This window comes from Stegastes partitus, unplaced genomic scaffold, assembly GCF_000690725.1.
Source record: "Stegastes partitus isolate 25-593 unplaced genomic scaffold, Stegastes_partitus-1.0.2 Scaffold1031, whole genome shotgun sequence".
Classification (NCBI taxonomy): Eukaryota; Metazoa; Chordata; class Actinopteri; family Pomacentridae; genus Stegastes; species Stegastes partitus.
The window spans coordinates 76,396-87,074 of NW_007578762.1; the positions used below are offsets into that span (position 1 = coordinate 76,396).

Below are 10,679 nucleotides of genomic sequence, written 5' to 3' on the forward strand. Positions count from 1 at the left end.
ACATCCTCACACAAACACAGTACTTCAAATTTGTGATGTAAACTTGTCTTATACAATAATTCAATGCTGTGTGTGAGCTTTCCAGTAATAACTTTACAGCATCTCATCTGTTCTGAGTCAAACAAGCTGCAATGAAAGACCCGTGTGGACCTGCTGGTTCAATTTGACCATAAAGTGACAGTAAACGTTTGTTTTGAGTTGAAAATCTGACTGAAGGCAAAGTGCACACAGTTTAAATGATTTCTGTGTTATGACATTTAAGTGTTTCACATTTTTATCCACATTATGATTTGCATTGTTGCACAATTCGTCTCAGTTGACCAACCACATAGAAAGCAGAGGGTATGTAGGGACTGAAGGCTGAGTAGGTGTTTCTCCTCAGGCAGTGTTGTTGTATGTTGGCTGGAATTCCCTCTCCTCTACAGATCGCAGCTTTGTAAAAGCACATATTTTCTTCCAGTGGGTTACCCCCTGCAGATACTCATTATACACAAAGAGCGGGGCAACACTCGTTGGATTAGCCCTAATCTGAGAAATACAACTGGATACGGCCCACATGCTAAAAAAACAACATGACAGAAAGGAATATACAGCAGCGATACACAGACGTGGCCCGTGGCTACTCAAGTATTATATGGAAGAATACACTTGGATATTTCACTGTATCACGGTGAAAGCGCTGTTAACTCTCCACCTACACATTCATTGCATGCACTGCTGAAGCATCATCCAAAGACCACTATTACAAGAAATGGAGCGATACAACAGGTTTTAGTGCTGTGTACGTCATAAAGTGTTTGTGGGTAATAGAGAACGATATTTAAATCCAAAAAATAAATGTATTACATGGATTAAAATTAATAATTAAATAAGCCTTTTTCACAATTTATCAGCTCTGTGGACAGAAAATAGACTGAATAAAGTGTCAAATATGAACGCTAAACTAATGAGGCAAGAACAATTTCTTATTTTAAAACTGAAAATGCAGAAATGATGTGATTTTTCTGTTTTACATTCAGGAACAAACTCTCATACAACTTTTTCAAATCTATGAAAGCGGCTCCTCTAAATTATTCACTGCCCCGGTGGCATCTTCGGTTTTCTTTTGCATTATTCCGTGTAGTTCACAGCTTGTAGTCCTTGAATAATCCCAGGTAACATTTAGTGAACAACAGCAGAGATCTCAGAGGCAGCCACGCTGAAGGACGTTGTGTAAGACTGCAACAAACTGCTGCAGCATCACTGTAGCTTGTCAGTAGTGATCACCGTCGCTCTGTTACAGCGCTGACATGTAAGCACATTCTGATGCACAGGATGAAAGACTAACTGCACATCTCCAGTGGCTTGCCCCTGAAGCTATTCAGTACTATTCTGCCATTTCACAGCATTATGACCAGCCATGGTTGAGCGACTCAGTGTGAAGAAAACAAGAAATAAGATTCCTTCTTACCATTGCTCTGAGCTTGCTTGGCAAAATACATGCAGGTTTTTGCACTTGACTGACAGTTATGTCTTCAGTCAACTGGTATTTAAATGCTTCCATTGCCGTTAAAGCCATTTATTTAGCATCAGTACTCCGTTGTTAAAAGAAACCTAATGCATTTATGCTGCATGATGGCTCGTGAGTCATATCTTACCCCACAGCAATGGACCCTAAAAGCTCTTATTAAAGGAAGGGTCAAACCATCTATTCATGTCAGTGAAAGTATTGCTTGGGAACAGTATTGTGTGACTCTTTTGGTTGGATAAAATTCCATTGTAAAAGCTGTTACGTATTTACAATGCTTCCCATTGAAAACGCCATGACAAATCTGAGGATGAGTACTTGTCAGCTTAGTGCAGGTCACCCAAACTGACAGGACTCTGGCTGCAGTAGCAGTAACTCTGATATTTTTATCAGTGCATCGTGATAAAAGGACACGCTTTTGGGTAAGTGTCTCTTTCTGTTCAAGGGCTCCCAAATCCAGAGAATCCTTTTAAAGCTTTCTAATGCAAACGTGTGACCGGTCAAATATCGAAGAGAGGTGGAGGATATGTTTTTCATGCTGAGCAAGCTTTCATAATTGAATTAAGACTTTGACAATGTAGCTTTGAAGCCAGGGGAGGATTGTTTAGCCCTCTGATTATCAGTGACCTCACTGCTATGTTGAGAAGTGGTTCCAATAATCATCTGTTCTTTGTATACAAATGTATTATTCCAGCCAAAGTGTGGATTAAGATAGAAACTATTATGAAGAATGCTTTCCCTCAGGCCAAACAATTTGACAACCTTGTGCCTGATGCTCATGCATCATTCATGACTTGTTGGTTTAAATGAGTTCTCAGAGTAAAGATGAATCCAAGGTTGTTGTTCATTGCTTGGTTACATTCCAGAGTGTTTGTTTTGCTATAGTAAATGCAACAAAATTATGTAAAGCGTTGCCAAATTGACATTTACCTTTAGATATTACAATATGTTCAAATGCTCTAATGATCGAAATAATGGAAACATCCTCTGATGAGCAATTTGCTTCCTTCCAGTAACCTTACAGCTGCATTCTGGGATAAAAGCAGTCGTTGCACATTTTGGGAGATAAGCTTATTTGCTGTCTTGCCAAGAAGATAAACTTTTTTTACCGGACAAACTTTATTGGGTACTGCCAGCAGGTGTTCAGTTACAGAAAGGCTGGAAGTGGAGGAGAACAGCTAGCTCTGCCCAACGGTGGAACGCAGCACCTCTAAAACTCACTAATTAATAGGATTTTATTGTTAGCCTCACAGCCACATGGAGATGGTGAGACTCCAGGGAGGCTCTGTCCCAAGTCAAAACATAAAACCACAATACGCTTAGGTTTTTGTATGGATTAATAAAGAAGGAATATATGTTTCCAGCTTCGGTGCAAAGCTATACTGTAGCTTCATGTTTAGCACTTATGAGTGTTATCATCTTCTCTTCTAACTCTAGGCAAGAAATTCCATCCATCCATTTTCTTGCGTCCGGTCGCGGTGGCAGGTCATTCCAGACTTGCCTATCCCTAGCAGCATTTTGCAGCTCCTCCAGGGGGGATCCTGAGGCGTTCCCAGGCCAGATGAGATATGTATTTCCTCCAGGAAGTTCTGGGTCTACCCCAGAGTCTCCTCCCACTTGGACATGCCAGAAAATCTTCTAAAGAAGGCACCCAGGATTTCAGCCATCTTAATCGGCCGCCCAAAAAAGCCTCAACTGACTCTTTAGAACATGAAAGAACAGTAACTCTACTCTGGGCTCCCCTCTCGTGTCCAATCTCCTCAGCCTGTCTCTATCGGTACATGCCCAAAGGGACATTTTTAGATGTGAGGGATCACACCACTTCCCAACATTGGACGCTTGATGGGCGTCCAGCTCAGAAGTGTACGCTAGTAAAGTGAAAGGTGCTCTTCAGCAGGCATCACAACACAGGCTTTCACTTCCTCCACTTGCCAAATCTGTCTACATTTTAGATCAATAACAGTTAGTTTAAAAGTTTTTTTCTGAAGTTTCCAGAGATGGCAGATCATATTTTACTCTCATTATTTGCATAAAGTAGCCTAGACCTCAACTTCATTCAAGTGAGGAGCAGGCAGCGCCACGCCCTGTCTCTGGAAACGCATCACAACACAACCAAAATGCACTGCACAGCTGTTTACATAAACGATGAACAGGAAGCGCTGAAATGACGAATCCTGTGGACACGTAACATGAGGCTGAAGGCAGCCACCCTGTGGAAGAGTCTCATTTTGTCTGCTCGCATCTTCGTCTTTCGGTCACTACTCAGAGCTCATGACCGCAGATGAGGGTTGGAACGTAGATGGACATAGATTTCTGTGCGTTCTGACTCAGCTCCCTCTTCACCGCGACGGCCCGTTACAACGCCTGCATTACTGCTGATGCTGCACCGATCCGCCTGTCCATCTCACGCTCCATTTTACCATCACTTGTGAACAAGATCCCGAGATACTAAAACCCCTTCACTTGGGGCAGCAGCTCACCCCCCAGTCAACACAAGCAGTTGAATGAGCATGTTTGCCAAAATTGTGAACTGCTCCTTTAAAGGATATACTGAACACCTCATACTATTACAAACATTCAGTACACACAGCCAACTATGAACAATGACTTTCACACCATGTGAAGGTGATCCTTTCCCTTTTTTTTTTTTTACACAGCTCATTTGCACTAAAAACATACTTCATCTTGAAATTGCTAAAAATACACATTAGAAGTCGAATGTGTGCCACCACTCCTCCATCCTCTGCTTGCACGCTTTCTATGAAAACAACAAGGCAAACCGATAACAGTAACAACAATGTTACAGCTTTGATCATATATGCACAATTATCTCATATCATTGAAGTTGTATGCATAGTTTTGCACGAGCTAAATTTGCATGTATGCATTGCAAAAATGAAAAAAAAAAAAAGTCCTAATATGGCTACTGCTGATGAGTCAAAGTGTTCACCACAGTGTTAACAATGCAGAAGAAAAAGAAGAAGAAGAAGAGCAGAAGGAGGAGGAGGAGGAGATCTGGCTGCATGAACTGGTCTGTGCTGCATTAGTGGGACTGTCCGTTGCCTACACACTGAAGTGCTCTAACATTAGCCTCTGTCTGAGCAGCATCACACCGGTTGAGTCATAGCAGAGGGAGGATAAGTAGCTATAAGAAACACTTTAATAAGAAACTCTGTGCAATATTGACATTTTATCAAATCAAAGTTTTCTTAAAAGTGCACTCTTAAAGATCCACAGGCTGATTTTTTCAGGGATTCATTTACATCACACAGCTGATCTATCTGGATACACAACAGCTCAGAAATCCTCATTCATTTACATGCATTTCACATGAATTATTCCTAATTAGGGAAAAAGCTAAACGCACTTTAAGTAATTATACGTTAGGCAAAAGACTTGCCCGTCGCCACGTCCACAAACTAACAGTCCCGCATGCATTTAGTTCAACTCGTCCCTGATTATCAGCTCTGCCTCTGCTGTCTCTCCCTGCCCTGACCTCAGTCTTAATGGATACAACCTTCCCATTTCTGCATTTATGCACACAATCAGTCCTGGCCCGCGGCAAGGTGTCACATCAATACATCCTGCAGCTTCACTCCAGCCACAAATTGGTGAGATAATAAACACAACGGCACAGGGAAGTTCTCTTTGTCGGAATCAATTCAATCAAGTTGCAACGGCTGGAAATTGTCCGCTGCAAATGCATCTTTGCTGTTTACGGGTTTGTTAGTTAGTTAGTTAGTTTGTTTGTTAACCTTCATTTCTGCAATGCAAAGTGTCAAAACTGAAGATTCAGTGTCTTCCGCCAGAGGAAGTTGGAGAATCCGCCATATATTAGTAGAGCAGGACTGAGACAGAGAAAATGAAAGCTTGGGGAGGATTGATTTTTCCATACTGGAGAACAAACTGGAGCCACACACATACACTACTGCTGGACTATGGCCTTCCACCTATTGATCCTCACTGCCAATAACACAGTCATTTGCCATCAGGGATTTGTAACAGTCATTATATACTGACCCAGCTGGAGGACAGCAGCGTTGTCCTGCTTTATTCCAGTCACAATCCATACAACAAACACAACAAATGAGCTCAGAGCAAAAAGTAATTACTCCCATCCTTTTTTCATTCTTCCCTATTGTTTCATTTCATACTAAAGAGGGAGTTATGTAGAAAATCCCAAAGATCACAAGCAATAAGCAGATTTAAAACCTCAGTCATCTTAACACTTGCTAATATTATCAAAATTGATGATGTGAGCTGTGGGAAAGCACAGCGATGACTAATCTGTAATTCTTGCCAGAATAGAAATGTGTCAAATCCTCATCATCACATTCATTTGCTACATCAACACCTGCCAGGCGAGCAGGGCATTATGCAATGCAGACTACTATAATAAGAATTGTGTAGTTTGCTGCATTTTGAAGCCATCTTTTCGTCAGAAAATGTCCTGGCTGGTCTGCATAATGAGCGGCTCACTGGTCTTTTTCAGCTAGAGAGCACCGAGCTTAGCTTGCATCAGCTAATCTCGCTGAAATTAATCCTCCTGATTATTGTGTTTTACTTCTTATCCTTCAAGAAAACCCTATAAGCTTCTTTCCTAAAACAATGGATTCAGGTTTAGTCAGTTCTGGCTGTGGACAAACTCTTCACAGTTTGTGCTTTTTGCCCTGATCTGGACAAGCCAGGCACGCAATATTCATCTACTTCCTCAGCATCAACTGCTAGAGTGCCCTTGAGCTGAGCACTGACCCCACAGCTGCTTCAGTGTAATTACCCAGCAGCCGACAGTCCAAGGTTGTAGTCCGACTGGGCAGTGTCAAGGTGTGAGCGTGTGAACGTGTGCGAACCTGCATCCGCCTGCAAAATACTTCCGCCCGAGAAAGCCGGCAGCAAACTGGAAGTTGGTGAGTCCTGCCGCGCTCGCCAACAGCTGCGTGACCTCAACAGCATTTTTAGGAAAGCTGAGAGATGTACAGTTGTGCTCAAATACTCCTTCTTTTTTTAGCCTTGTTCTCACTTCATTAAGTTACACAGCCACAATCTCTACGGCAGCTGACAGAGTTTTGAGAGCCGCAGCTGATCCTCAAGCGTGAAGTGTGAAGTGCAGTTGGTGGGAAGAAAGATAACAAATTAATTCTCCAGACACAACTTGGTGCCCTACATGGCAGACGAGGGATTGGTAGACCAATTATGAAGCCATCTCACTCTCCATGGCACGTCCTCTCAAATCCATCACGTTTGCAGGGATGACTACATGAATCACGGCAGGATACGGTTGGTATTGTGGACTACGTATCCATTAGAGGTGTAGACAAAAGAATCTGCTGCTAGTAAAACCTAATGTGATATTTAAAAGCATTATCAAAGGGGCTGAAAATCATCTGCCAGATAGTGACCCACACATTGAGGCAGACATATAGGTTACTATATTTGAACAACCCTTCAAAGTGGCATTTGGGAGAAAGGGAAGATCAAATGCAACAGTTTGAGTGACAGAGCGAGCACAACACACAACAATACACTTGCATTAACTTGCAATATACACCAAAGTCACTGTACAAACATTAATAGAGTTGGACAGCAGCTCAGAAAAAGATATGCTCATGTATATTCCATTTCAGCTGACAGAAGGATGCTCAAAAATAAAAAAAAATTAAATAGTTAGCGCATATCATTTTCATTTCCCTACATTACTTCCTTCTTTTTTTCAAATCTGCATCTTTATAAATGTGCCTAAAAATGTTAAATGTGCGGCATAAAGTGCCAGTGACAGCTCCTCATTCAAAAATAAAGAACAGCTGGGATATTTAGTAAATGCAGCTCATCATTTTGGGTTTGTTTTCCACCATTTCTGGCAATAGCTACTTCCATTACTGTCGCTATGTTTGGATGCGATCTGAGCGTTTGTATTCTTTGTTAAATTATTAACATCACCCCCATTTTGATCATTTTCCGCACAGTCCCTATTGTAAAGCCTTTAGCTGATATAACAATCAGACATTTCCAGCGCAGTTATCTAAGTGCTGCTCATCAGCTTCTCCAGAATTACTGAATTACTCTGTTTACAAAATCACTGTGTTTGGCCAATTAGAGGCCATCAAGCTCCATCATCCAGCTGGTGAATTCTGGATGCCACAACTGAGGAGTTTGAGCATTAGGCCAGACACTTGGCAGGTGGCTGCGTTGTTTTTTTCGTATTTTTAAGACCATCCATTTCATTCAAACTACAATTTCAGCTCATAAACATCTGTGTAATTTTTGGATTGGACTGCCAATGAGACAATTAAAGCCAAACTGATTTTACATTCTGTGTGTGTGTGTGTGTTTGTGTTGGCTTGAACACCAGCCCAGAACTTGCAGCACTTTTGCAGCACTTTTGGGTACAATCTGAAAAACAAATATGACGTTTCTTGCTGCTCCTCTGCAGAGACAAAAAAATAATAAAACAAAAAAAACAGTTTATGCAGTGTGTAAGTACTCACAGGCATGTGTGACAGAAAAACTGTTGGAGGACTCCAGGTTGTCCACATTATAATTGAGGTGGAAGGGTTTCTCTGTCACATTCTGGTTGGTGTTGTACAGCTGGACAGCAAACCTGAAGGCGCTGTGCTCCTGCACTGTGGAGCGCATGAACAGTCCACCTACAGGAAGGAAAATGTCACATATAACAGCGCTCTAATTAGTCCATTCCCAGCATGCACAACATTGCACAAATTCCATCTCCACTTCCCATGATAAAGGCATCACTTACTTACAGCTTGACCGCAATCATACACAATTACGCATCGTATGAAAGCTGAGTACTTTCAGAGAGGAAGCCCAAATGTGTAAGTATCCCACTCAACAAGGCACTGCAGATACTGAAACTCGCGTTTTGACAATTTGGATCAACTCTATTTTTCACCACAGCCGCCCACAGGGACGCGCAAAATCCCACAAACATTCCGGGATTATGAGGAGCGAAGTTGGCTAAGAATTACGCAAATAAGCCAACCTGAGTGAGACGTGTCCTAGTTAGACTTACGCGAACAAAGACACTGTCTATGTAGTCAGAGCATCCCATTGAACTTACCAATGTTGATTTGGTTTGGAAAGCCAGCCAGCGAGTCGTCCAGAAAATTCACCAAAACCAGGACCGTCGCTATTGCGCGATGCCACATTTTTCTCCGAGAAGTGCGATCAACTCCTGGCGAGGATGTGACAGAGGAGCGGCAGGGAGAACCATGTACACGGGCTTGGACGCAAAGAAATCCACAAGATGCGGCGGGTCTCTCTCTCTCTTCCTCTCCCTCTCTCGCTCTCTCTCTCTCTCTCTTTCTCACTCACTGTGTGCACCCACGTTGAATTTGTGCCAGCGCAACTGCAGCGCCAGCCCTCTGCTGCTGCTGCTGCTGCTGCTGCTGCTGGAAACCTAAAGCCAGTGTTTTATCTCAAAGATGGTGGTGGAGGAGGAGGAGGAGGAGGACGAGGGAGGAGGAGAGGGAAAGCGGAGCTCCTTTTGGTGGATAAAGACCATTGAAATGGGCCAGAGAGAGTGAAAGGAGGGAAGGAGGGAGGGAGATGGAGGGTGAGGGAGGATGAGGGAGGGATGGGGGGGCGTTTATCAAACTTGGTCTGACGTTGAATTATAATAAGAGCAGCCTCCCGTCTTCCTCCTCACGTCACTGCAGAGTTGGTGTGTGTGAGGCGGTGCAGTCTCTGCTGGGTTTAGTGTGTGTGCGAGCGCGCGCGTGTATGTGTGTGTGTGGTGCAAAGGCAGAGCAGCAACACAGCAGCATGTAGACCAACGGTATATACTGCTGGCTTGTGTGTGCATGAGCTGTGTGTGTGTTCACGGGCCATGTAAGGATGCTGTCTGTCCATCCGATCTGTTGTGTTCACATGTGTGGGAGCACTCATGCAGCAGCAGCAGCAGTCCTGCACAATAGCAGCATAAGCCCAGGCTGTCCCCTGCAGGTGTCTGAGTGCAGAAACTGTAACCGTGAGGGCTAATGCACTGATTTATCACTGTTTAATCACTGGCTGCCAAGTGGCCTAACTAATGCTATATATTAGAATCCTAATTGACTTACTTCTGCTAGTCATTTGGATTCACACTCATTTTTTTTTTTTCGTCTGTTGGCAACATGAATAGTTGAGGCAGGAGGTCCAGAAGCAACAACCAGATTTGTGGGAGGTGGTCAAAATGTGGGTTCCTTCTGATGAAATCTGTTGTGAAATATTTTTATATTTTCTCTGGTGTGAATTTCCCAAATCATCAATGTACTGGATTGCTTTCAAACAGATTCTTGCGCTCGTGTTTTTCCCATGTTGCAGCAAATTCATCTACAAATGGTAACCAGCAGGATGTTAAGGGATGTATATACAGATTTGGAATTAATTATTAGACCACCTGCTGTTTTCTTCTTACAGACCTTTACCAGTGACAATTATGCTGGAATGTTATCATTTAATGAAATAAATCATCTTCTAAAAGAAAAAGGGAAAAAAAGTCTTATAATAATAAGTTATGTCAAAAAAATAGGAAAAATGCCAAAATTACCATTAAAGAGAAGAAAACATTTTCTAAAATTGCTGTTATTTGTAAAGAAGTTGCACCTCTAAAGTCAACACATGATCCAAATTAAATTGTCACTCGACTATGCCTAAAAGAAAAGAAATGCGAGATGAGAAGAATGTGGTCATCTTTTTCTTAACACAGAGAGACAGAGCGAGAGAGTCGCTGCCTGGAATCAGCAAAATAGCATCAATTACGATCTTAAGGAAAAAGAAAAGAAAAGAAAACACAGTATGGCTCCACCAAGAGCTGCAAAGGAAGATGCAGAAAACCGTGCAGGCAGTGGTCTACTAATTATTTCCAAAGTTGTATTTTTTGGGACAGTAGTTTGTCCTTTGGCAGCTTTAAGCTTATGCTTCATAGTAATCTACACATTTAATGTGAACAGTTTGGAGGCAGACTGATGATTTCTACTATATAGAGTGTTTTACTTTTCTTTCTCTAAGATATTGGAAATTGCCTTAAAGTAAAATGATGATTAGTATTCAAGTCTTCCCTTTAACATGTGGGGAATGTGGTTGATTGCAGACTTACAGCCACTCCCGGTTTAATATTTCTCATCTTAAGGCTTCTCTTTGTCACAAACCATTTGCCTGATGATGTTCTGGCACC

General features: G+C 42.3%; 1 protein-coding gene across 1 annotated transcript in view; it reads right to left on the reverse strand.

Annotated features, from left to right (window-relative positions):
* gria3a (glutamate receptor, ionotropic, AMPA 3a) overlaps positions 1-8,670 on the reverse strand; it is an 84,997-nt gene extending 76,327 nt beyond the window's left edge. Inside the window, exons 1-2 of the mRNA XM_008295205.1 lie at positions 8,583-8,670; positions 7,993-8,151 (exon numbers count right to left, since the gene is read on the reverse strand). Coding sequence (XP_008293427.1) covers positions 7,993-8,151; positions 8,583-8,670 — 247 coding nt within the window. The remainder of the gene's footprint in view (positions 1-7,992; positions 8,152-8,582) is intronic.
* Positions 8,671-10,679: the final 2,009 nt, after the last annotated feature.